At 52.0% G+C, this 25,625-nt stretch overlaps 2 protein-coding genes and 5 non-coding genes across 12 annotated transcripts; 5 read left to right on the top strand and 2 right to left on the bottom strand.

The window, feature by feature from the left end:
- The first annotated feature begins 1,382 nt into the window (after nucleotides 1–1,382).
- TRNAP-CGG (transfer RNA proline (anticodon CGG)) lies at nucleotides 1,383–1,454 on the top strand. Its single transcript has one exon. It is a non-coding gene; the product is annotated as a tRNA-Pro (tRNA).
- Nucleotides 1,455–1,958: 504 nt separating this feature from the next.
- On the top strand, nucleotides 1,959–2,030 carry TRNAD-GUC (transfer RNA aspartic acid (anticodon GUC)). The gene has a single exon. It is a non-coding gene; the product is annotated as a tRNA-Asp (tRNA).
- Nucleotides 2,031–3,230: 1,200 nt separating this feature from the next.
- TRNAG-UCC (transfer RNA glycine (anticodon UCC)) lies at nucleotides 3,231–3,302 on the bottom strand. Its single transcript has one exon. It is a non-coding gene; the product is annotated as a tRNA-Gly (tRNA).
- A 556-nt stretch (nucleotides 3,303–3,858) lies between these two features.
- Nucleotides 3,859–3,930, top strand: TRNAW-CCA (transfer RNA tryptophan (anticodon CCA)). The gene has a single exon. It is a non-coding gene; the product is annotated as a tRNA-Trp (tRNA).
- A 2,561-nt stretch (nucleotides 3,931–6,491) lies between these two features.
- AURKB (aurora kinase B) lies at nucleotides 6,492–16,136 on the top strand. Of its 6 annotated transcripts, none has more exons than XM_057311333.1 (9): nucleotides 6,492–6,506; nucleotides 11,476–11,548; nucleotides 13,076–13,240; nucleotides 13,351–13,405; nucleotides 13,513–13,704; nucleotides 13,973–14,111; nucleotides 14,222–14,370; nucleotides 15,130–15,304; nucleotides 15,455–16,136. In XM_057311333.1, the coding sequence occupies exons 3-9, from the start codon at nucleotides 13,213–13,215 to the stop codon at nucleotides 15,626–15,628; spliced, it is 912 nt and encodes a 303-aa protein (XP_057167316.1). In that variant the 5' UTR covers nucleotides 6,492–6,506; nucleotides 11,476–11,548; nucleotides 13,076–13,212; the 3' UTR covers nucleotides 15,629–16,136. The 6 variants fall into 6 exon arrangements, with proteins under 6 accessions (XP_057167316.1, XP_057167312.1, XP_057167314.1 ...); XM_057311329.1 differs by lacking the exon at nucleotides 6,492–6,506 and adding an exon at nucleotides 11,087–11,152 and having other exon boundaries at nucleotides 13,105–13,240; XM_057311331.1 differs by lacking the exon at nucleotides 6,492–6,506 and adding an exon at nucleotides 11,087–11,152 and having other exon boundaries at nucleotides 13,138–13,240.
- Nucleotides 16,137–22,658: 6,522 nt separating this feature from the next.
- BORCS6 (BLOC-1 related complex subunit 6) lies at nucleotides 22,659–25,610 on the top strand. Its single transcript, XM_026520921.4, has one exon. It carries the CDS (start codon nucleotides 22,732–22,734, stop codon nucleotides 23,791–23,793), a length of 1,062 nt encoding a protein of 353 aa, XP_026376706.1. The 5' UTR covers nucleotides 22,659–22,731; the 3' UTR covers nucleotides 23,794–25,610.
- On the bottom strand, nucleotides 25,189–25,262 carry TRNAI-AAU (transfer RNA isoleucine (anticodon AAU)). Its single transcript has one exon. It is a non-coding gene; the product is annotated as a tRNA-Ile (tRNA).
- Nucleotides 25,611–25,625: the final 15 nt, after the last annotated feature.

A 25,625-nucleotide genomic window follows, 5' to 3' on the forward strand; every position in this document is an offset into this window, starting at 1 on the left:
AAGAGAGTGGTAACTGGAGATGTGGGGAGAAAGCTGGGGCCCAAGAGCAGGAGACAGAAATCGAAAACGGTAAGCGGGAGGGAGAAGCCAGAAGACCAGCCGTGAGCACTTCGGCCCCATGAAAAGGCTTGGGACACGGACAGGAAAGGATGGTGGGCTGCTCTCTGCTGCTCTCCCCCCGCTGTCTGGCCAGGGAAAGGAAAAGCAAAGGGTCGAACCCTTCATTGAAGTCTCCCCACCAAAGCATCTGTGGGTTGGGCATTAGGAAGGGCCTGGCCCCACAAACCACCCGACTGGGGGGGGGCGGAACAAAAGGGATCAGCTCCGAGATGCCACCACGAGGTCAGATCCTGCTGCGACAACTCCGTAGAGCGGGCACTGAGCAGAGGGAAGGCAGAACAGGTGGCGGGCAGCTGACTCCACTGTGTCCCGCCGGAACTCCAGGCAGCCCCAAAGCCAGAGCATGGTGAGTGTATTAAGAGCTTAGAGGCTCACCGAGCCCGGGAAACTGCTAGGCCCCAAGGCCGGTGGCCTGGCCTTAGATCACACTCATGCGGGCGTTGGCCTCGGAGCCCCTTACCTTCTGGGGGTCTTAGGCAGCGGGGAGGAGGATCTCCTTCCCGCCATCTTAGGAGGTAAGTGGAGAGCGGAGGGTAGACGGGAGGGTAGGGCTAACCTGACCGTACAGGCGGGAAGTTCTGGAACCAGCGCTGTTAGGGATGTTAGGCGTCAGGGACGGTTCTGGTCGCCAGACACGGCACCTCGCCCCAGTCACGCAAGTTGGAAAGCCTGTCCCCTTACCCCGCCCCGCCCCCCATTCATCTCAATGACTCCTCCTCCGGGGGTCTTCTTGGCCCCGGGAATTATTCCCTTGCCTGGGTACTGGACCTGCTCGTCGCTCCAGGAGGGTGGACAGGTGCAGGGACAGATAGAAGGGCAGGTGTTCACCTAGGAATCTCAGGGCTCATTCATTGTCCCCAACCAGGCAACTCCACCGCCTATCTTCAAAGCTCTGCGCCAGAGGAGTGGGTCCGAGGACGGCGGGCGCAGGCGGGAAGAGTCAGGACCCCAGGTCATGGAGTGGCCCCGAGACAGTGACCACAGGGAGCAGCATCCCGGGCGCTCAGAGTAGTCCTGGAGGGCTGCGCAGCGTGGGGTGGAGGCCGAGACCACTCCCTCCTACTTCCCCGACGTTATTTCCTGGGAGGAGTCGGAGTTCGCGGGCGGGAGCGGAGATTCCCAGACCCGGCTCAGGAGTCGGCGGCGTCCGGGCGGGTGGTCCCCGCGCGCGCGCCAGGTCGGCTCAGCAGCGAGCCGTGGCCCTAGGACCGCAGCAGGCCTCGTTCGACCTCTAAAGGCGTCCGCGAGGGTGCTCTCACGTCGGCTCGTTGGTCTAGGGGTATGATTCTCGCTTCGGGTGCGAGAGGTCCCGGGTTCAAATCCCGGACGAGCCCGGCTTCGGTTTTGGCGGAGACCTGAGTGGCCCCAGGCGCTGATGGACAGAACGGTGCAGCACCACGCACGCGGCCCTGCAAACCTCCCCGCCGGCCGGGAGCCTGAAGTCGGTTCGCTGGGAGCTCTTTTGTTCCGAGTGCCCAGCCCGGTGGCCGGAGGGAGCTCGCGGCCCGCAGCCGGGCCCAGCGAGCGGGCGGGGAGGACGCAGGCACGTGGGGACTTGCGGCCAGCCCTTCGCGTTCCCGCCCCGCTTCTTCGTGCTCTGCGCCCCTCCCGGCCGGCCGGCTCGGGCTGTGAGGTACTGAGAGTGGAATGGGGCGGGACCTATCACGACCCGGTCTTCGCGGCCTCGCGGGCCGGTGGTGTCTCCGGGTCGCTCAGGGGCGGCCCAGAGTGTGCGCGGGTCTTCAGCTGGCCCTTCCAGCAGTCGGAGGGATGGAAGCCTGGGCGAGCGCGTCCAAGATGCCAGATCACCGAGCCGGAGAGCACCGTGCTTAGCTCCGTCCTCGTTAGTATAGTGGTGAGTATCCCCGCCTGTCACGCGGGAGACCGGGGTTCGATTCCCCGACGGGGAGAAGTGCTGTTCTTTTGCTTTTTCTTTTTTATTTATTTTTTTTGCAGTTTACACTTTTATTTTTTTTTATTTATTTATTTATTTTATTTATTTTATTTTTTATTTTTTTTAATTTTAATGATTTTTTATTATATTATGTTAGTTACCATACAGTACATCCCCGGTTTCCGATGTAAGGCTCGATGATTCATTAGTTGTGTATAACACCCAGTGCACCATGCAATACGTGCCCTCCTTACTACCCATCACCGGTCTATCCCATTCCCCCACCCCCCTCCCCTCTGAAGTCCTCAGTTTGTTTCTCATAGTCCATAGTCTCTCATGTTTCATTCCCCCTTCTGATTACCCCCCCTTTCTTTATCCCTTTCTTCCCCTACCGATCATCCTAGTTCTTATGTTCCATAGATGAGAGAAATCATATGATAGTTGTCTTTCTCTGCTTGACTTATTTCACTTAGCATTATCTCCTCCAGTGCCATCCATGTTGTAACAAATGTTGAGAACTTGTTCTTTCTGATAGCTGAGTAATATTCCATTGTATATATGGACCACAACTTCTTAATCCAGTCATCTGTTGAAGGGCATCTCGGCTCCTTCCACGATTTAGCTATTGTGGACATTGCTGCTATGAACATTGGGGTGCATATGGCCCTTCTCTTCACTACGTCTGTATCTTTGGGGTAAATACCCAGTAGTGCAATGGCTGGGTCATAGGGTAGCTCAATTTTTAACTTTTTAAGGGACCTCCACACTGTTTTCCAGAGTGGCTGTACCAACTTGCATTCCCACCAACATCCTTTTGCTTTTTCTATCATCCTGTGAAAAATCCTACTCACAGCAAAGTACCTGTCCCCGAGCGTGGGATGAAGATTTTCTTTTAAAAGAGGGAGATGATAAAGGGTAGTTGGTCCTGACTCTCAAGCTCGCATTCCAAACGTTCGAGTTTGTGTTTCGCCTAAAGGAACTTGCATGTTAAATGTGCGGCTGATTGATCCATTTATCCCCTCGGTTCAGTGGGTGTGCTGATGAGACGCGTCCGCTGGCGACGACGGAGGCTCAGCCGGACAGAACGCCGGAAACTGTTGCCCCACTCTCTCCGCCACGGGGCGCGCAGCCTCGTGCTCGCTGTGCATGGGCAACGGGGTCCAGGCCGAGTGGCGAGCCCTGAGCGAGGGAAAAGTTTCATAAAGGAAAGCGACACTGCGTTGGCCGGGAATCGAACCCGGGTCAACTGCTTGGAAGGCAGCTATGCTCACCACTATACCACCAACGCCTGCTTTACAGACGGTGTTCCAACGCTGGGACTTCAGTACGTGCACAGGCCCGTGGCCTTAGTGACGAGACTCCCGACCAGTGGCGGGTGGGCGTGAACGAGGCAGCGGGTGAGGGGCGCCCCTGTCACCCCGCGAGAGACTGCGCTTGACCGCGAGCAGCCGACACAAGGAAAGCGAGGTTCAGAGGATCTGAGTGAGGGGCTTTCTGAGCCACTGGCAGAGCGGGGGTTACATCTAAGATTTGTCTGCGGTGGGCATCAGGACTGCAGTGACACCGCGGTGGGCTTTGTCATCCCCAGAAATAAATCCCAAACACACCAGTCGCTTCTCTGTTGAGCGAGCTCCGTGTGTCCCAAGGTTAAAGAGTTGGGCCTTACGCCAAGCGCCCTTAAGCACAATTTGCCCAAAGAGAGAGGTTCCATTCCGACGTGTCCACGCGTGGCTCTGAAAGTAACTCAGGCTGAACCTTGGGGGAGGGGCCCGAGAATATAGCTCCGCCCCTTGCCATTGACGATCGCTCTGTTCACGACATCCGGCCCGCCGCGGATTCGGGAAGGCCTCGTGGCGCAACGGTAGCGCGTCTGACTCCAGATCAGAAGGTTGCGTGTTCAAATCACGTCGGGGTCACGGAAAGTTGTAATTTTCTATATCTAGATGTGCATCGGTATTTTTCGGGCAAAGGGGGAAAATTAATTTCTTTATATTAGAAAAATAGAAATCTCAGTGTCTCTGTGGTTTTTCTCCCCCCAAAGTGTATGAATTTTCTCCTAAGATACAAATTTAGGAAGATTTTGCTTTTTGTTTTTGTTTTTCAAATTTAGGAATTTCTATTACATCTTAACTATTTCTGTCAAATCAACCAATAGTGATACCTTTCATCTCATAGATATTTTAGCTATCTTAGCGCAGATCGTTCAGGATCAGCTCCGAGTTCTTGTTCAGAAAATGTCTTTGGAGCAATAAAGATTCTTTATTGGAAAGGGTGTAGCAAGAATTGATCGTTATTATACGTAGCAATTAATTAAATAAATACAAATGTTTTGCTGCTTCCGGTCTATTGGTGGGGGCGGGGGGAGGTTGGCAAAGTAATACAGGCCAGCCACTCCATAGGCCTCGTCCTTCCCAGCGGGAAATTTCTTCCTGGATATGTCTTTCCTAAGTAACAGTGCGTCTACTTGAAGGTACCAGCCCTGGGCTGCAAAAGAGGAATTCGGGCGGGCTCAGCACCATGCGCATGCGCGGAGGCTGTCGCTGTGCCTCGCCTTCCCCGTCTGCTCCGCTCCCCCGGCCGCTGTCCGGCTTTCTGTTGGACCGGTCACTGTGTCACGTGTGCCAAGACGGAGGCAGACAATCCGCCCTCCCTTGCACAGGCTGTGGCTGCTCGAATTGGGAATTGCTGATGGCTTAGGAAGGCGACAGCAGCCCAGGAGCTCTGGCCACCTGACTCGGAAGGCAAGTGATGGGGGCGGCAGGCAGCCCCGCTCCCCATCACTGCCCACCCTAAACAGAGCACCTTTTAGGAGATACAAAATGCTGATTTTTTTCAAATTCTGTCTTGCATGAGACATTTATTAGCTGACATTAATTCATAAATATGAAGATCCTTCTCTCATCCACGGGGGTCAGGTGATGTGTAGTCATGGTGATAGCTAACATGGGGGGCTTGCTGTGTGCCAGGCCCAGTGCTGAGTGCTTTAACGACCCTATTTCAATTAATCGTGACAGCAGCAGCCCTGCAAGGCTGTAGAACTATGCCCGTTTGAGAGCTGACGTTTAGAAAGATTGAACCGTTTGCCAAGGAATACACATTGCAAAGGGTAGGCTCAGAGGTGCACCTGTAACACTCAAGTGCGTGAGCTTTCTGCTGCCTGGTGCTCCCTAAAAGCCCACCTGAGGAGTGACCAGGTAAGCGTGGTGGCCCCAGGAAGAGAAGCATGCTTGCAAAGTGCGGTTTATGGTCTGGAAGAGCCCTGTATTAGGGATGGAATATTTCCAGTCTATAGACCAAATCCAGTCCCCAGACACGTTGCTGTGACTATTTGCTGACATTAATGGCTCAGTAAATTTCACACGTAAATCTAGATTTCTAGCTTCTCTTTAAAAAAATGGAAAGATCTGTCCATATGTGGGCTACACTTTCACAAGCTGACTCTTGTTTCTGTCTTTCAGACATGCACTCCCTCTTTGCCACGCTCCCCATCACTGAAGCTGAGCTCCTTCATACACCCACTTAGGGTCCATCCAGAAAACCTGGTGTTCAGAAAAAGCCTGGATTTTTTGGGCAGAAACAGCACAGTGAGTTTCCCACCCTGACCCCTTCTGCTTCAAATACATAGCACTGATAGATAAAATATAAAATATAGTGAACTAAATGGCCATAGGTAGGCTTAGAAATGAACAGTTCAGTAGTCTAAATGCAAACCCTTGAAACCGGGCTGATGAGACAGATCTGCAGGGCTGGCCTCCAAGTGTATAGTGACAGCAGGTATATTACAGGCCTGTCAGAGAACAGGGACTGACTGGGGACAGGGAGGGAAGCCAGAGCAGCAGCATTGTCCCTGTATCAGGAAAGGAGGCTGTACGAACAGCCAACTCCTTGCCGGGAGCTGCAGACACGGTAGGGCGGGAGGACTCAGATGTAGTCCCAAGACAAGAAACACACGCAACTTTCCCTCTCCTCAGTGATTGCATTTGAGATACCCTCAGTATCACAGTGGGACAGGAGCCCCCAAATATGAACTGATTGGGGGTGCGACGGTGGCTCAGTCCGTTGAGGCTGCAACTCTTGGTTTCCGCTGAGGTCGTGATCTTACCATAGTGAGACCGTGAGATCGAGTCCCGAGTCCGCACTGACCAGGGCACCTGCTGGAGATTCTCTCCCTTTCCCTCCCCCAGAGAGTGTTTTTTTTCTCTCTCTCTCTCAAATAAATTTTTTTTTTAAATCTCTTTAAAAAGAACTGATTGAACTAGGAGCAAGGAGGCGAGGCAGCAACCACGGCCAAACTGTAGATCAGGGAGGAGTGACTGTGAAGAAAGAGAGAGAAAACAACAAAACAAAAAGCTCTCCCAGCCAAGATGAAGTTACAAACCCAAATTCCAAAACAGATGAAGGAGCTTCACGGTGAGAGCATACCCGGAACAGAGACAATCATGGGACCATAAAGGAAAAGAAGTCTATAGAGCAGTCTGACAAAGAATTTTAAGTAAGTATGATTATGATACATGAAAAGGTAAATAACAAAGTCAAACCATGAGACAAAAAGACAAAAATTCAATAAAAGCATATAGATATGCAATTGACCAGTTAGAAATCTTGCACATGAATGACAGATGTAACCAAATAAGTCTGTCTTACATTCTAAACTGGGCACAATCAGAGAGAGAGTTTGTTATTTTAAAAAGAGAACTCAGGAATTTACCCAAGCCACAGAACAGAGGGACAAGAAATTTTTAAGCACAGAAAAGAGGGAGGCCTGGGGCGCCTGGGTGGCACAGCGGTTAAGCATCTGCCTTCGGCTTAGGGCGTGATCCCAGCGTTACGGGATCGAGCCCCACATCAGGCTCCTCCGCTATAAGCCTGCTTCTTCCTCTCCCACTCCCCCTGCTTGTGTTCCCTCTCTCACTGGCTGTCTCTCTCTGTTGAATAAATAAATAAAATCTTTAAAAAAAAAAAAAAGAAAAGAGGGAGGCCTGGCTCAGTCCGTGGAGCATGCAACTCTTGTCTGGGGTTGTGAGTTCCAGCCCCACACTGGGTATAGAGATTACTTAAAGATAAAATCTTTAAAAAAAATAAACAAGGGGCGCCTGGGTGGCCAGTCAGTTGAGCGTCTGCCTTTGGCTCAGGTCATGATCCCGGGGTCTTGCGATCAAGTCCTGAATCGGGCTCCCTGCTCAGTGCGGAGCCTGCTTCTCGCTCCCCTGCTTGTGTGCTCGCTCGCTCTCAAATAAATAAATAAATAAAATCTTCAAAAAATAATAAAATTAATTGATTAATTAAAGCATGAAAAAGGAAGCTAAATGATGTGGCAGAGAGAATTAGAAGCTCTGACTACCTCAAAGAGGAATTTTTTTAAAAAGGCAATAGAAAATGGCACAGAAACTGGGTACATAGACAGTTCTTAAAATTTTACCCTGGAGCTTCACCTGTATGACTTTTATTTCACTAAAAAAGAAAAAAAAATCAGAAGCAAATACGGCGTTGGTTAAGATTTAAATAATTGAATAGTAGTTCCGTGATTTTAAAAAGTATTATTTTTTCTTTTTTTAAGATTTTATTTATTTGACAGAGAGACAGCCAGCGAGAGAGGGAACACAAGCAGGGGGAGCGGGAGAAGAAGAAGCAGGCTCATAGCGAGCAGGGAGCCCGATGCGGGGCTCCATCCCGGGACCCTGAGATCAGGTCCCGAGCCTGAGCCACCCAGGCGCCCCAAAAAGTATTCTTGATATTTGAAATATTTCATCATTTTTTTGTGGTAAGATAGACTTAACATACAATTTACCCTTTTAACCATTTTAACATATATAATGCAGGGCTCTGCAGTGTATTCACACAGCTGTACATCAATCACCATGATCTGATTCCAGAACGTTTCCATCACTCTGAAAAACCCTGTACCACTGGCAGTCACTCCCCACTCTCCCCAACCCCAATCCTTGGGGCTATTGGCCAGGCTCCCCCGCCCCCAACCAGCGCCTTCCAGACCCTCCTGAGTCTACTCCTCCTTCCTGAAAGAGGCTTACTGGCTGATGATGAGAATTCTTGTCTTGAAACTTCTTTGGGGGATATCCCATTATCAGAAATAAAAGAGACTAACGTCTGTACCTCCCGAACCATCCTGCCCTGACCTTTGGATCACAATCCAATTCTAACCCTTCCTAGTCTTGGGGAAATGCAGCCCTAGCAAGAGCAGTGACAATTCCCCCCTCATGACACCTCAAGAATCACTGGGGTAAACAACAGAGATTTTGTTCACGAGCTTCAATGGGCAGTAGCCGACAGAACAGATAGCTTTTGTTTTGTTTTGTTTTGTTGTTTATGAATAATGCAAATCCCGGTCCTATGCTGGTGCAGCCAATATTCGTGAAAGGCCAAATAGCTTCTGGCATAATGGGCCAGTGGGAATTTAAAGACTGTGGGGGAGAGGGACACTGTATTAGATCTATCAGGGCATATCCCACCCATGCACTGTGTCCCCTGACAGAGTCCAGAGAAATCTCCCTTCCCTAGGTCACAAGGAATAAAGTACACGGCAGGCGATAGAATTTTTACAAAGCTTTTTTTTTTTTTTTTTAAGATTTTATTTATTCGACAGAGATAGAGACAGCCAGCGAGAGAGGGAACACAAGCAGGGGGAGTGGGAGAGGAAGAAGCAGGCTCCCAGCGGAGGAGCCTGATGCGGGGCTCGATCCCAGAATGCCGAGATCATGCCCTGAGCCGAAGGCAGATGCCCAACGACTGAGCCACCCAGCCGCCCCTAGAATTTTTCATTAGCTGGTCTCTCCGTGCCAAGTACGTTGATGAAGTCACCACAGTTGTGATGGGCTCCCTCATCTTGGGAAGTGGGGTTGGGCTGACCCTAAGACCCTTTACCAGTCTCCTTTGCAGTAGTCATGGGACACATTTTTGGCCAACAAGAAATCTCTTGGGTACTTCTGGAAAGGCTTCTGCTCATCCTGGTAAAGGGGGCAGAGACCATTGGTGGCCATCTTGCAATCCTAAGGGGCATGTCAAGAGAATTACAGAAAGACCAATCCACATCGCTAACAAAACCACTACCTATCTGCTGACTTCTTGCTAAGAGAAAACAGATCCCTATTGTTCATGCCACTGCTGATTGGGTTTTCTGTAACTTTCAGCCAAGAGTGTTACAGAGTGATGGAAAGACCCATAAGGACTTCTTGGATTTCCATTTGGCTGAATCGTATGAAAATGGTATTTTTGTAGATCAAGTGATTGACTCTCAGCAGTTTTGCATCATTCACTCACACTCAATGGCTAAGAACATAGGTCTGTAGATGTGTGTCAGTTAGTATGCTTTCGATAGCAAGTAACTAAACTCTTGAGTCAATGCTTTAGGGAGGAGACCTATTGGTCCCTATAAGGAAAGTGCAAAATAGGCATCGAGAGGCTGAACAACACCATCAAGGTCTTGGGTTCTTCCCAGGCCTTCTACAAAGCTGGCTTCATTCTCAGGCTGCTCCCTTCCAGAACACTAGCAGCGGCAAGGTGGGCTTTGTGGAGAAGAGGAGTTTCTGCCCAGCATTCTGGACAAGAATCCTAAAACTGCCCACTCACTGGGTCCCTTGGATCACATGCTGATCCCTGAACCATGATATCTTTTTGAATCTTGCTTTCCTTTCCTTTCGATAAATACTCAGAAGTGGAATTGCTGGATTCTACGGTAGTTCTGTCTCTAAGTTTTTGATGACCCTCCATACTGTTTTCCCTGATGGCCGCACCAATTTGCATTCCCACCACAGTGCACGAGGGCTCCCTTTTCTCTCCCTCCTGACCAGAACGTGTTACTTCTTGTCTTTTTGATGACAACCATTCTAACAGGTGTGGGGCTATATCTCATTGCGGTTTTTGATTTTCATTTCCCTGATGATTAATGATGGTAAGCATCTTTCCTGTACTTACTGGCCATCTGTAGGTCTTCTTTGGAAAACTGTCTATTCCAATCTTCAGCCCATTTTTAAATCAGATGGTTTTTGCCATTAAGTCGTATGAGTTCACTAGATACTTTGCATATCACCCCTTATCAGGTGTATGATTTACAAATATTTTCTCCCATTCACTAGGTTGCCTTTTCGTTTGTTTATGGTTTTAGAAGTTGTTAGTTTGATGTAGCCCCCCTTGATTTTTGCTCTTGCCTTTGCTTTTGGTGTCAGATTTTTAAAAATATCGTGAAGACCCATGTCAAGGAATCTACAGCCTGTGTTTTCTTCTAGGAGTTTTATGGTTTCAGGTCGTATGTTCAAGTCTTTAATCCATTTGGTGTTAATTTTTGTGTGTAGTGTAAGATAGTGGTCCAGTTTCATTCTTTTGCACGAATGGCTGTCCAATTTTCCTAGCACCATTTTTTTTTTAAGAGCACAGAAAAGAGGGAGTTGTGTATTCTTGGCTCATTTCCCACAAATTGATTGACCATATATGTGTGGGCTTGTTTCTGGGTTCTCTATTCAGCTCCATTGGTCTATGTGGCAGTTTTTATGCCAATACCGGGCTGTTTTAATTACTATAGCTTTGTAATGTAGTTTGAAGCCAGGGAGGGTGATGCCTGTGGCTTTGTTCTTTCTCAAGATTGCTTTGGCTATTTGCGTCCTTTTGTGGTTCCATACAAATGTGATATTGTTTTTTTCTATTTCTGTAAAAAAAAAAAAAAAGCACCATTGGAATTTTGATAGAGATTGCGTGGAATCTGTGGCATGCTTTGGGTAAAGATAAGTGTTTAAATCCGCTGGGAACTAGGTAGTTTGCTTTAACGGTGCTGGCGTAATGAACTCTCCCATCTGTCGAGAACAAAACCCTGGTTCATACACACAGAAGGATAAATTCCAGATAGGTGGAAATTTCAAATTAATGAAAGATGTGAGAACATTGGACTCGGGGATGCCCGGAACTTCCCTAAGCCGGAACCCCCGGCGGGCAGCGTCCGGCATTCCGCCTCTTGCATTGGGTCCCACGGCCTACGTCACGGGGTGTCCAGCCAATGAGGACTAGGCGTGGACAGCGTGCTCAGCCAATGGGGCCAGGGCGGGAGATTTGAAAGGGCCTCAGCGGGGGCCGGGCCCGGCAGGTTCAGTTGTTTGCCCGCGGCCTGGAGTGTGGCTGGGCCACGGGCTCCAGGTGAGCTGGCTTCCTTTCGCGGGTCTTGCGCTGGGAGAGGGCAGGTGATCAGGCAGGTCGGGGGTCCGTTGGGCGGCCCGCGCGCACCCGCCGGGCTACTGGGAGCTCAAGAGTAGAAGGAGGGTCCTGAAAAGGGGGTGTGCAGGAGCAGGGCGGGGGCGGCGAGACGAGCGCGCGGGTGCGCCCCGATGAGCCCTCGAATTGAGCAGCCCCCTTTCACCAGCCGCAGACCCGCGCTTCCGGCTCGATCGGTCCGACCCCTCCCTCTCTCGCTCCCTCTTTTTTTCCTGCTTCTTACAGCCCTGTTTCCCTTGTCTGCCCAGCTCTCCTCCCCCCTTCCCTCTAAGGATGGCCCAGAAGGAGAACGCCTACCCCTGGCCCTACGGCCGGCAGATGGTAAGGGCTTTCCCGCTCCCCCCCCTCCCGCCCCCCGCTTGGAGAGTTCCTGTCCGGGGATTTGAGGTGGTGCCGAGGGCGATCCTCCCAGTCTTCCCCGCTTTGCTCCAACGAATGGGTCCCAAGAGTTTGCCGGCGGAAACCGGTCTGGGCATTTGGAACTACATCCTGTCGGGTGCCGCCAACTTGAATCTGATCACCCTATGAGAGCCTCTGCAAGGTTGAGCCTATTTGTCACAAATCCAAATGGTATCTGGGCCTGAGCAGGCAGGTTTGCCCTTTGGGCCATGATTCCTAACCCTTGTCCTGAACAAATAGGCTAGACAGGAAGTAGAGAGAGACTCTGAACGGGGTTTTTACGAGTTTAAAAGATTCAGGACATGTTAAATTAATAATTTGGAATTTGTTTTAGTGACTGGAGTGAGATCAGGATCTAAATAGATTTATTTTCCAGTTGTCCTAAGACCTTTTAGTGGACAGTCTGCTCTCTGATTTGAAATGCCAACTTTATTATATAAAATGCCCACCTCTTTGTGGGTCTGTATCTGGACTCTTGTCCAACTTGCTTACTTGTAAATTCTGTACTGATATCGCTGCTGGAGAATGGGTTTTTAGGGCACGAGCCTTTCTTCTTCTCTAGGCTAAGAAGGAAGGGGCTGTCATAGGCTTTGCTCCCTGTTGGTGGGGCTTAGGTATCCTCAAGCGTCCATCTGTCCCCTTGTCCACCAGCTCCCGCCCTAATGGAGCACTTAGTGAGGCTGTCAAGAACAGGGGCTGAATGAGAAACCATTGTCCCTTCTATAGTGGTCACTCCCGAAAGGAAGTCGTGTATACTACTCCGAGCAGCTGCAAGAGAGAAATGGTCCGGGGCCATCAGAGTAGCCTTCAGTGTCTCCAAAGCCTGTTGTTGCAAAAGGGTGGATACTGGAATTTGTCGCAACATTCCAGACCTCCAGGACCTTATCTAAGCCTTAATAGACTGAGTTTCTAATTTTTTCTAATTTTTAAAAAAATTTTTAAAATATTTTAAAGTAATCGCTACACCCAACACAGGGCTCGAACTCACAACCCTGAGATCAAGACCTGCATGCTCTACTGACCGAGCCAGACAAGCACCCCTAGACTGAGTTTTTAGAGAACTGTGAGAATGTCTTCGCTAAAACCCCTTGAATTGTGGGGTTTTTTGGTTTTTTTTACCTGGCCCTCTACTCCCCACTGGGATGGGGGAGGGCAGGGTGAATGAGTGTGGGGTTGCGGACAGTAGCATAGAGGTTAGACTGTTTTGTGCCTGAAAATGTGGTGTGGGCCAGGGCCAAGGAGGTGAAATGTTCGGTGTTGGGGTGAGTCCTTTGCTCCTTATCTTAGGCCAACCCAGGTCGCTTATGAAGAACCCGTTTTAATATGGAGCAAGGAGTGGATCCTTGGGCTGAGTAGCAGAACTGCGGTCTCAGTGCTCCTCTTCGAACAGGGGGTGGGTGGCCGGCTGGCTGGGTGGGTGGACAGCAAGTATTGAAATGCTGCTTGTAGCACATTCCAACCCGCTCCCTGGGACAAAGGCACCATCAGAGCTCCCGGCTGCTCCTTCTCAGACTCAGCCTAGCCTGAACACCCTGCCCCAGAGAGTCCCCCGGAAGGACCCTGCCACCCCGTCTGCACTTGTCCTCATGAGCCGCTCCAATGCCCAGCCCACAGGTAACTGGGACACGGGAGGGGATTGAGCTGAGGGGACTGGGGTCTATGGGGAGGGTGCCGGGATGAAAATGTCAAAGGGGGGGTGCTCAACTCCCCTGTTGTTTCCTTAGCTGCCCCCAGCCAGAAGGTGGTGGAGAACAGCAGTGGGACACCCAACTTCTCAACGTGAGTACCCAAGCCTTGAGGTGGCCAGAGAGGAGGGGGGAGAGCGCGGCGCCCTCGGGTGACCCACCAGCCAGCGCTCCCCTGCCTTCCCCCCGACCTCTCCTCAGGCGCTCCTTCACCATCGATGACTTTGAGATCGGGCGTCCTCTGGGCAAAGGCAAGTTTGGAAATGTGTACTTGGCTCGGGAGAAGAAAAGCCATTTCATTGTGGCTCTCAAGGTCCTCTTCAAGTCTCAGATAGAAAAGGAGGGCGTGGAGCACCAGCTGCGAAGGGAGATCGAAATCCAGGCCCATCTACAGTATGAGTCCTGCTCTCCGCCAACCCCAGCCCCTCTTTCACCCCCTGCCCCATCCACACTGCTCTGCAGCGGTCCCTTGACCCACCGAGCTCCCAGCCCCGGCCAGGGCCCTGAATCCAGAGGGCCACCCCGGTTCCCCTTCACCACTGCCATCCCCACTGTCCCCAACCTGGTCCAAATGTGAGCCCACTTTGCTCCACCTGGCACTGTCGTCTTTCCCATGTCCTTTGGCCAGGCTGCAGCCTGAGCACCCCCCTGTCTCCGGCAGGCATCCCAACATCCTGCGTCTCTACAACTATTTCTATGACCGGCGAAGGATCTACTTAATTCTGGAGTACGCCCCCCGCGGGGAGCTCTACAAGGAGCTGCAGAAGAGCCGTACTTTCGACGAGCAGCGAACAGCCACGGTCTGGGCGGATGGGCGCTTTGGGGCAGCGGCAGGGACCCGAGGCTGGGGGTTGGCCGCTCGGAGCTGGAGGTGCAGGCCCGTCTGACCTCCTGTCGTTGGCCCTCCCAGATCATGGAGGAGCTGGCCGACGCTCTGATGTACTGCCACGGGAAGAAGGTCATTCACAGAGACATCAAGCCAGAGAATCTGCTCCTGGGGCTCCAGGGCGAGCTGAAGATCGCGGACTTCGGCTGGTCTGTGCATGCCCCCTCCCTGAGGTACGGTGGGCCAGGGCACCGGGCCTGGGTGTGAAAGGCGGGCACGTTCAGGGTAATACCACGCCAGATCTTGGGCCCCGGACACGTGTGGGTTTGTCCTCATATCCCTACAGACAGCCGATCTCTTTACAAAAACAGGAGACTCCCAATTCTCTTGCCTGAATATACTGGGACCCGCTCATCCGGTGGCTGAGAATACCCCCACCTCATTTGTAATGGTTTCATAGAATTGTAGATAGACATTTAACCCGATCCTTTTTTTTTTTTTAAGATTTTATTTATTTGAGAGAGAGTGGGTGAGAGAGAGAGCACCAGCAGGCGGGAGGGGCAGAGGCAGAGGGAGAAGCAGGCTCCCCACTGAGCAGGGAGCCCCATAGGGGACTTGATCCCAGGACCCCGGGATCATGACCTGAGCCGAAGGCAGGTGCCCAACCAGATCATTCCAGCAGGACCTGTCTGATGGACTTTTGAGACCGCCCCAGTTTTCCCGTTCATTCTAAGATGAGCATTGCCCTGAGGTCTGGTTATTTTAAGATACCTCCCTCCAGGTGGAAATGCCGGGGCATGTGTGATTCCACGCCTGGGGCCTTGGATTCTGTCTTTACCCTACTCCGGCCCCAAAGGGCCCTGTCAGAGCCCGGCTGAAACACTCCCCTGGCGCATCCTCGGGTCGCTCGGCTCCCTGTCGGGCAGCAGGGAAACGACAGGTGGTTTTTTATCCTCCGGGATCCCTGCCCCTCCCCCCACCATCCCACCCAGGAGGAAGACGATGTGCGGCACCTTGGACTACCTCCCTCCGGAAATGATTGAAGGGCGCACGCATAACGAGAAGGTGGATCTGTGGTGCATCGGAGTCCTCTGCTACGAGCTGCTGGTGGGAAACCCGCCCTTCGAGAGCGCCTCCCACAATGAGACTTATCGGCGCATCGTCAAGGTCGGGGGGCGCCCCCGGTGCCGGCTGCAGAGGCCAGGGGCTGGGAGGCCCCGGGGCCCCGTGGAATTCTCCAGATGGAATGGGGGTGGTCGAGGATAAAGCAGCCGGGATAAAACTGAGCGGGCCCTCGTCCTTGTTCGACCTCTGCAGGTGGACCTGAAGTTCCCCGCCTCCGTGCCCGCGGGAGCGCAGGACCTCATCTCCAAGCTGCTCAAACACAGCCCCTCAGAACGGCTGCCCCTGGCCCAGGTCTCTGCGCACCCTTGGGTGCGGGCCCACTCCCGGAGGGTGCTGCCGCCCTCCGCCCTTCAGTCTGTCCCCTGACTTGTCCCTGTCATGTATGCGGTTGTGTGGGTTTGTATGCCCGTGTTCGTGGAATTGGAAGGGGGGGTGCCTGGCCCGTTGCTTTGCCTGTCTTCTACCTCCTTTTTTTTTTAATAAAGGCTGAAGCTTTTTATACAGAGGAGTTTAGATGCTTCACATACAGGTGGAGATTGCTGCAGGGGGTGGGGGAGGATGGCCCCTGCACCTGCTGCCCCTGCCACGCCCACCCTCCTTCTGTTCCCAGCTCCCCCTACCCGTCTCCGGTGGTTTCTTCCCCCTGCTCTGGCTCCTGGGGCCTCGGCTCCCCTCGGCTGTTCCCGAACTCCAGCTGCACCTCTAATCTTTCCTTCTGGATCAGTCTCTGCTAACCTAGGAGCAACTGGACATGCCCTTCCCCTAGAAGCTGTCTTTGTTGGACTGCTCTGCTCAGGATCTAGCACAGGACACAGAGAGGTTGCAGAGGCCACCAAAAGTCACACAGCAAGTAAGCAGGGAGAACCCAGTGTTAAAGTCCATATTCCTTTTTTTAAGATTTTATTTATTTATTTGACAGAGAGAGAGACAGCCAGCAAGAGAGGGAACACAGGCAGGGGGAGTGGGAGAGGAAGAAGCAGGCTCCTAGCGGAGGAGCCTGATGCGGGGCTCGATTCCAGGACCCTGGGACTATGACCTGAGCCGAAGGCAGACGCTTAACAACTGCGCCACCCAGGCGTCCCATGGTTGACATTCGTTTACGTAAACATATTAAGCTGAGTCCAGCCGACTTGGGACATTGGTTCCCTTTGGGAGCTTGACGATCAGCTTACCTTTCCGCTAAACACAGGATGACAGGAAAGAGAAACAAAAAGCCACCCCTCGGGGCGCCTGGGTGGCACAGTGGTTGGGCGTCTGCCTTCGGCTCAGGGTGTGATCCCGGCGTTGTGGGATCGAGCCCCACGTCGGGCTCCTCCGCTGTGAGCCTGCTTCTTCCTCTCCCACTCCCCCTGCTTGTGTTCCCTCTCTCGCTGGCTGTCTCTATCTCTGTCAAATAAATAAATAAAATCTTTAAAAAAAAAAAAAAAAGCCCCCCCTCTTCCTCCTGGGGGGTCTGGTTGTGTCCTCCTGGGAGGTTGGCCCATATTTTGCTCTTGAAAGCCTGTCTGCATTTCTGTGGGTGGTGTGGGCACTGGCAAGACACAAAAGGTGGTCTGCTCCCCTCATTGTGGCCTGATGGGAAGCTCTGAGGAGGAAGGAGTTTTAGCTTCTGGCCGGCACCCTGAGTTCTAGTCCTCTCTCCACTGTTCATTAGCCATGTGACCTTGGCCAAGTGGGTTAATCTTTATGAGCCCTTTAAGATGGAAATAACAATCCTATCTTGCCTATAACATAGTCTGTTCTCAAGGGCAGTAATGTGCATGGCATAAATAGCATTTAAAAAATCTAGTCTTGGGCGCCTGAGTGGCTCAGACAGTTAAGCATTTACCTTCGGCTCAGGTCTTGATCCTGGGGTCCTGGGATTGAGCCCCACATCGGGGAGCCTACTTCTCCCTCTCTCTTTGCTCCTCCCCCCAGCTCATGCACTCTCTCTCAAATAAATAAAATCCTTAAAAAAAAAAAAAAATCTAGTCTCCATGAGGAGAAGGAAAGCACAGGAAAACATCCACAAAATGAAAAGGCAACTTCCTGAATGGGAGAAAATGCGTGCAAGTCATATATCTGACAAGGATATAGCCAAACTACTTAACTCAAGAGAAAAAAAAAAAAAAAATATATATATATATATATATATATATATATATATATATATATATATAATTTAAAATGGGCAGAAAATCTGAACAGATATTTTCCAAATAAAACATACAAATGGCCAAGAAGTACATGAAAAGATACTCACCATCACTCATCCTCAGGGAAGTGCAAATCAAAACCACAATGAGATAGCCTCACACCTGTTTGAACGGCTGTTATCAAAAGCGCAAGAAGGAGGGGCGCCCGCCTGGCTCGGTGGGTGCAGCGGGCAACTCTTGATCTCAGGGTGGTACGTTCGAGCCCCATGGTGGGTGTAGAGTTTACTTAAAAATAAAATCCTAAAAAAAAGAAAAGACAAATAAAAAGTGTTGGCGAGGATGTGGAGAAAGAGGAACCCTGGTGCAGCGTTGGTGGGAATGTAAATTGGCGCAGCCTCTGTGGAAAGCAGCAGGGAGAGTCTCCCCCAAAACTGAAAGATAGAATTACCATAGAATCCAGTGAATCCATTTCTGGGTATTTACCCAAAGAAAACAAAAGGCTAACCTGAAAATATATATGCATCTCTATGCTCGTTGCAGCATTATTTACAAGAGCCAAGATGTGGAAGCAACCAAGTGTCCATGGAGGGATGAAGGGATAAAGATGTGGCCACTGAAAAGAATGAAATCTTGCCTTTTGCAACAACATGGATGGACCTGAAGGGCATTATGCTAAGTTAAATAAGTCAGGCAGAGAAAGGCAAATACCTATCCAGAACCCAAAACAAGCAAGCAAACAAAAACCAACAACAGAGCTCGTAGATATAGAGAACAGGGGCGCCTAGGGGGCTCAGTCGGTTAAGCGGCTGCCTTCAGCTCAGGTCAGGACCCCAGAGCTCCTTGCTCAGTGGGGAGCCTGCTTCTCTCTTTCCTTCTGCTCCTCTCCTTGCTTGTATTCGCCCGAACTCTCTCTCTGCCAAACAAATAAATAAATTTTGATACAAAGAACAGACAGGTGGTTGCCAGAGGCAGGGGGTAGGGGGTGGGAGAAATGGGTGAAGGGGGTCAAAAAGTAATATATATATAGTTATTATAAATGAACATTTATAAATAAGTATAAATAGTCTTATTCTAGAAAGGATTTAAAGTAGTTTATAAGATATGTAAAACAGAAAATAATAGAAAATGGGGGAAACCTTCCCCGAAGAACATATATAGAGATGGCAAATAAGCACGTGAAAAGATACTCAACCGTGTTAGTTATTAGGGAACGCGAATTAAAACCATGCGGAGACTTTAGCACCACTCACTAGAAAGGCTGAAAGAAGGAAGACAGATGGGACCTAACGAGCTTGACTGTAGGTTTTCCAAACGAACAGAAAAGGGAATTCCCAACCAGGAGACAAACTCCCACACTCGGGCTACCATCTCAAGGAAGTGGCTTTCTAAATGTGAACTAGGTTGAAAGGAAAGGGGGTGGAGTAGCCCCCTCCAGTAGCCCCCTGGAGAAAGCCACGTTCCCCCGGGACCCCTATACCTACGGAGCTTTGCAGCCTTACGAACCCTCTCTGGTCTGGTCTGTGGCAGGACTCTTTCTTACTAGATTTATATTTTGTGCACACCTCAGCTGATCACGGGAATGAGCGAGTCTAAGAGTCGGAAGAGCCGTGTCAGTTGCACACACGGTCTCCTCATGATACGACTGGAAACACAGCGGGGCGGTATTGATCTCCCTGGCCGACCTACTGACCGCTAAGAGCACATGAGGCTGGGTCCTGAGATGGCTGGATGTGTGGCAGACATTCTGTGCCCATGGGGACAGCTGAGGTCAAGACAGATTGTCAGTCATCTGTTTCAAAGCTCAGAGTGAGAGGTTTTCTCCGGGCTACCTGGGTGGGGAATTGGTCGGTTGGGATTTGGAGGGACCATCAGTGGACACCCGGAAGGACGTTCAACCCCCCCAAAGCAGCTGCCAATGATATATATCTGTGGAGAATGTCACACAGAAAAATGGACTAAAACCCAGGGATCCAATCAGATGCCGAGAATGTGGCTACAGAATAATGTTCACGAGAAGGACGAAAAGATTGGCGGTTTGGGGCGCTTGGGTGGCTCAGTTGGTTAAACACCAGACTCGATTTCGGCTCGGGTCATGATCTCAGGGTCCTGGGATGCAGCCCTTCCTGGGGTGGGCTCCCACTTCCAGCTGCCCAGAGTGCAAAACGTAGCAAACTATCCGGAAAAATCCGGGAGGTACATCAGGAAGTCTCTGCCGGCCATCTGGCTTCTCTTGAAACTACTCAGCTTTGCCATCACGGCGCGAAAGCAACGAGAGACAGTTCATAGATGCGTGCGCATAGCTGTATTTCAATAAAACTTATGGACACTGAAATTTGAATTTCATATAATTATGTGAATTCTCATACCCTTTCTTTTTCGACCATTTAAACATGTAAAAACCATTCTTGGCTCACAAGCCATATAAAAACGGTAGTGAGCTGGCTCTGGCCCATGAGCCATACTTGGCTGACCCCTAATTTAGGACACTTTGTGGTTGCTCCCCCACAGCTCCCGCCTCCCTCCCCCACTGCTTTGCTGCTACTGGGATTCGGAGGGAACTGATCCCCTCCTAGCGCCAGGAGGAGCGTAACCGTTTTAACCTAGTTAACTGATTTTTGTCACCTTACCAGAGTGATTGCTTCTGGATACTCAGTCCTTTTTTTTTTTTTTTTCTTCAAGATTTTATTTATTTATTTGAGAGAGAGAGAGCAAGGGAGCAAGAGCTGGGGGAGGGGCAGAGGAAGAAGCAGACTCGCCACTGAGCAAGGAGCCCGCCACCCGTGCTGGCGATCCCAGGAACCTGAGATCATGACCTGAGCAGAAGGCAGACACTTCACCCACTGAGATCCCTGGATACTCCGTCCTAAGTCAATCAGACATAGTATTACCCTGGCCAACGTGACTAAATTGTACATGTGAACCAGTTTAGGCCAGTAAGATGTAAAGGAAAATTAACTGGGGCTTTGGGAAAGATGCATCTTTGTTCTTCTACGAGGTCTAATGGAAGCTATTCCTTTCTCCCCTTCTGGAAGGTGTGGGAACATATCATTCAGGGTTCTTGCTTGCATGCAACAGAATAATTCGGGCTCATTTAAGCATAAATGGACATTATTACGAGCATCCTAGGTGATTCACGGACTCTGTAGGAGCACCAGGAATCCCCAGAAGGACCAGGCGTGGAGTCTGCCCAGCCAGGGAAAATTCCACTGCAGGAGTGATCCGTGATGGAGCCAGAGCCCTGTGCATGGGAAGCTGGGAGAGGGGCTGCTTGATATTTCAGCTTCTGTAGTGGGAAGTGGGCTCTGCCTGATGAGGTGGGAGTGTCTTTAAACATGGAGTCAGATCTTGGGAGATCAAAAAGGATGACAAATGGCCCCTCTTATGGACTGAAGGTTTTTGTCCCACTGAAAGTCATATGTCGACGCGTTAGCCCCCAGTGTGATGGTATTTGGAAGTGGGGCCTTTGGAGGTAATTAGGTTTAAATAAGTTCATGAGGGTGGGGTCCTTATGATAGGATTAGTCCCTTCTCAGAAGAGGCTGAGAGCTAGCTTCCTCTCTTTACCATGTGAGGGCACGTGGAGAAGAGAGGAAGAGGGGTCTCACCAGGAACCAAATCAGCTGGCATCTTGGACTTCCCAGACTCTAGAAGTGTGAGACATAAATGTCTGTTTTTTAAGACACCCGGTTTATGGTGCTTTGTTATAACAGCCCAAGGAGACTAATACAACCTCCAAAGAATGACAAACAGCAGCCATTTTGCCACCATGAGGAAGCGCACTTGGGGTAAAGCTGCCCCGCAGACAGAAACCAGGTCCTTTGTGACAGCCCTAGGGCGCCGGATCCAAGCTTCTCTGAGCACACTCTTGTCTTGAGACCATTATTGTGTGACGCAATGAAGTCCTCTTGTTTTAATACTGTTGTTGGTTCAACTTGTGTTTTTTATCACTTGCTGAATAAAGAGCGTCTGCCTGCTGAGGGGTAAAGAGAAGACAAGGGGACGGGGGATTGTCAGTCTCTGAGAGGCGGGAGAAGCTTAGAGTAGCCCATTGGTCTCATGGTTTATTAGTCAGGACTCCAGGTCCAAGTGACAGAAACACATCTTGAATGTGTTCAAATCACAAAGAGGAAATCAATGGTTTGCGGTCATTTACTTAATACATATTTATGGAGTGCCTACTATACGCTAGGCATGCTAAGTACTGGTGATAGGGATCAAACAGAAAAACAAAACAAAACAAAAACTCTTGCCCTCATGGAGTTTACATGAGCAGGTAAGCAAATATGTAGTATGTTATATGGCAGGAAGTATCATGCACAAAAGGAAGGGAAGCGAAATCGGGAATTGCTGGGGAAGGTGGTTGAAATTTTAAACAGGTTGTCAGGGGAGGCCTCACTGAAAAGGTGATATTTGAATAAGGAACTGAAGTTGAAATTTTCCTTGGTAGACTCAGCCTCAAAAAAAAAAAAAAAAAAAAGGCAGGAGCAAGTGTAAATCCCTGAGGCAAAGGCAAAGGAACAGTGAGGGGGCCAGCAGCGTGGCTCCAGCGAGATCAGCGAAGGGAAGGGAAGGAAGAGACGGCATCAGAATGGTACCAGGGCTCCGATCTCCGTGCAGAGCCCTTCATTTATTGAACATTTTACCTCCTGGCAAAATCACACACCATCCTCCAAGCGGAGAGATTCTCCAACGTGGAGGGGGCGGGAGACAGACGACAGAGCGGCGAAAGCACAGGAAAGCCCTTAAGCCTGCTTGGTTATCCATCGTGAGTGGCTCTGGGCAGTTCCTCTGCCAGGTCTGCGAGCGGAGATGGTGGACCCAACCATTCGTGCTCTGCTCGGGATTCCGGTTGCATCCCTCCCGATGGACTAAGTGTGGTTCAATCCCGATGGTCCAAACAGGAGAGACTCTTTTCATCCCCACAAACTCTGTAGGAGCCGCATCTCTGGTGCCCACTGGGTGTGTTTGCTAAGCAACAACTGTGGGCGCGACAACTGTGGGTGGAAAGAGTCCGAGTCTCAGCCGGGAGGACTCGGGTATTTCAGGACCTTGATCCTTAGGACTGTCCCCTCCTCATCTTGAGGGGGCGGAGCGACGAGGGCAGCTGTCACCTCCTTCGCCCCGCCCCGCCGGCTCTCACGTGGGTTCGGTTACTCAATAACAGCTTTTCTTCCGGGACTTCCTGGTCACTGCGACCAATCAGAGTGTTCTTCCTGTCCTGACCATTGTCAGCCGGCTGCCAATCGCGCGCCTGTACCAACGCCCCTTAAAGGCGCCGCCGACGCCGCCCGAGCCGGGGCGAATCAGTTTCTCGGTTCCTGCCCCCAGCTGCGGCATGGAGTCGTCCCGGGGGCGGCCTGGGCCCGAGGCGGACCTTCTGGCTCTGGGGGAACAGCAAGCCGCGATCTTCGGTGGCGGGCCGGGCCGAGCGCCCTCTGAGCCGCCCTCAGGCCTCCCGGTGCCCGGGCAGGAAGAGGCCGAGAACGTTGGGGGCGCGAGCCGCCACCCCGCGGCGTCCCCGAAGACTTCGAGCCGCGGCGCCGTCCACCGAGCCGAGCGGGAGGCTCGGGACGACGAGCCGGGCCGCGGAGGGACGCCGTCCGCTCCGGAGAGCCGCCGGGGGGCGTCGGGTCCCGAGCCCGACCCGCACGGGTCCTCCGGGCGCCAGGACCCCGAGCCTCCGGAAGACGAGCCTGCATCCGAGAGGAGCTGCCGTCGAGGGAGCCCGGGAGGCAGCGGGATGGAGGCTGAGCCGCGGGAGGAAGACGAGGAGGAGGCGGCGGCCGGCAGGGCTGGCCGCTCGTTCTCCAGCCGCCTTCAGGACAGCCGCAGCCTGGACGGGCTGAGCGGGGCGTGCGGTGGCGCGGGGTCCGCGGGGGGTGCCGAGCCTGGCGCTGGCGGCGGGCGCCGCGCCACCATCTCCAGCCCCCTGGAGCTCGAGGGCACGGTGAGCCGCCATGGCGACCTCACCCACTTCGTGGCCAACAACCTGCAGCTCAAGATTCGTCTGAGCGGCGCCCCTCAACCTCCGCCCCCTGCCCCGGCGCGGCCCTGTGCAGCGCCCGCGCCCACTCCGGCCATCCCCCCCATCGATCCCGACGTGCTGCGGGACCTGGAGCGGCTGAGTCGGGAGCTGGGCGGCAGGGTGGACCGTCTGCTGCGCGGGCTGGGTGGCGCGGTGCAGGAGCTGACCGCGCTGAGCGTGGGCTGCATCCAGACCTACCGCGACGCCGTGGACTCCCTAGGCGAAGCCGTGGACATGAGCATCAAGGGCATGTACACCCTGCTGGCGCGCTGTGAAGAGCTGGAGCGGGCTCTGCAGCCAGTTCAGGGGCTGGCGCGCCAAGTCCGGGATATCCGACGCACGCTGGAGGTGTTGGAGGCTCTGTGCAAGTGACCGGGAGGGCAGGAGAGGCTGCTAAGCTAGGGCCCAGCAGGATCCTAAGGACTCTTCAAGGAGCCCTGGTGGAAGCTGCCCGCTGAGGGGAGGCCTATGTATTGGAGGCTCTTCCAAACGCATTTAGCAGGCCTGCGACCACTTGCTGGGTCTTATTCAGGTGTATATGGGGGAAGTTCTAAAGCTGCTCCTGGTGGGAGGGGATGATGCTCTGCTTCTATTAAGTTGGCCATCTGTAGCAACCTTATTCTCAACTCTCTTCTTCAGCTAGAGCACCGTCTGTGGGAACCCAGGGCTTTAGGTTTTGGCTTGGGAGACATGACTGCCATAGTGGTCAAGAAAGGAGAACAGAAGAGGCCCCAGCCCCCACTGTGGCCACCCTAACTCCAGTGGCCACATCTCAGGTGCCAGGGGCTGTGGGAGCTTGAGTGGTCCTTGGCCACACGCCATGCAGACAAGAATGCACACCTGCAGATGGATAACCCCCTGCTTCTGCCCTCTGGCCCCCTACCATCCCCCTTCCCCAGCCAGAACCGGGGTGGAACTAGAAGGAATGCATTGCATGGTAGAGGGGGTGAGGTGGGAGGGGTCTCACTGCTCTCAGGGTTCAGGCAGAACTGTTGCTGGTTTTGAAGCCCACCTGTTGTGGAGTGTTCTAATCAGTTTTGGCTTTCTGAGTTTTTGTGGAATTAAAGTGCTGCTGCTAAGGCTGAGGTGTGTCTCTGTGGGGTTCCAGGGATTGGTGAGCTGAAGGAGCGGGAATGAGGGCCGGTCTTTTTCGTGGAGCTCTCTTAGCAGACGCTGGGTGCAGGGCGGGAGTCCCAGGCTACATGGGCAAGGGTATGCGGTTCCTGCTCTCAGGCAGCACTGCAATGGGGGAAGGGGAGACGCAGGAGATGGGGCACATGAGAGACATAGATATGGGCTCAGGGATCCAGTAAAAGCGGAAACACAAGCAGGGTGTACCCAAAGGGAAGGGGCTGTCTTCTCAGATCCCAAAGGGGACAGGCAGGGGCTGGGTGAACTGGACATCTTGACTCAGGTGGAAGATTGGAAACGCTTGTTACCTCCATTCCTGATCCCATTTCCCACACTCCGCCGATCAGTGTCATATTCGTTCCAACGTCTCCAAGCTTCCTGTACACAGTTCACATAGTAAGTTCCAGGAGCCCCACGTTATGGCCGGGAGCGTTATAAATAGAGATCCCAGAAGGAATTCCAGTTTTATTAAACCTTCCTCCTCCCCCACCCCAAGACAGTACCATCTTGCACTGAATTTCAACATGTTTCCATTTTGGGTGTGAAAAGTTCTGGGATTGGAAATGCTGCTCCACCAAACTTCCCTAGTAACAAGAAATTGTAGCGGTTTGAAGATTTAAAAAGCGGTATCCTGTCTGGCCCGTACGGGGATCGAACCCGCGACCTTGGCGTTATTAGCACCACGCTCTAACCAACTGAGCTAACCGGCCAGATACTTTATTTTTTAGTCTGGACCTATATAGAGTTCATATTACCAATCGGTCCCATCTTCAGAATCCGACCTTCAGAAAAAACTAAAAGAGGGCGGGACCATTCTGAGAGATGCGAAAACGACATGCAGGCGGAATCACTGAGCGTCTCGGGAAGTAACGACAAGGTGAGATCCGGAGGAGCACAGACGCCACTCTGGTGCTCGGCGGCATGGGTCAGGGCGCAAATACGGAGCCCGGGCCTGGCACCAAGCACGCGGCGTCGGCGCACGCAGTCACAAACACCCGAAAGAGAAAACGCGGAGAGAGACGGTGATGGATCCGTGGATGCCCAGAGGCTCTTCCCAAAAGCGAACAGCGCGG

Source organism: Ursus arctos, unplaced genomic scaffold, assembly GCF_023065955.2.
Source record: "Ursus arctos isolate Adak ecotype North America unplaced genomic scaffold, UrsArc2.0 scaffold_14, whole genome shotgun sequence".
Taxonomy (NCBI): domain Eukaryota; kingdom Metazoa; phylum Chordata; class Mammalia; order Carnivora; family Ursidae; genus Ursus; species Ursus arctos.

Coding starts and splice junctions, on each gene's coding strand:
- AURKB (XM_057311329.1), top strand. CDS start 11,501: ATGGCCCAGAAGGAGAACGCCTACCCCTGGCCCTACGGCCGGCAGATG. Junction 14,112..14,221: donor ACGAGCAGCGAACAGCCACG/GTCTGGGCGGAT, acceptor TGGCCCTCCCAG/ATCATGGAGGAGCTGGCCGA. Junction 14,371..15,129: donor GTGCATGCCCCCTCCCTGAG/GTACGGTGGGCC, acceptor CATCCCACCCAG/GAGGAAGACGATGTGCGGCA.
- BORCS6 (XM_026520921.4), top strand. CDS start 22,732: ATGGAGTCGTCCCGGGGGCGGCCTGGGCCCGAGGCGGACCTTCTGGCT.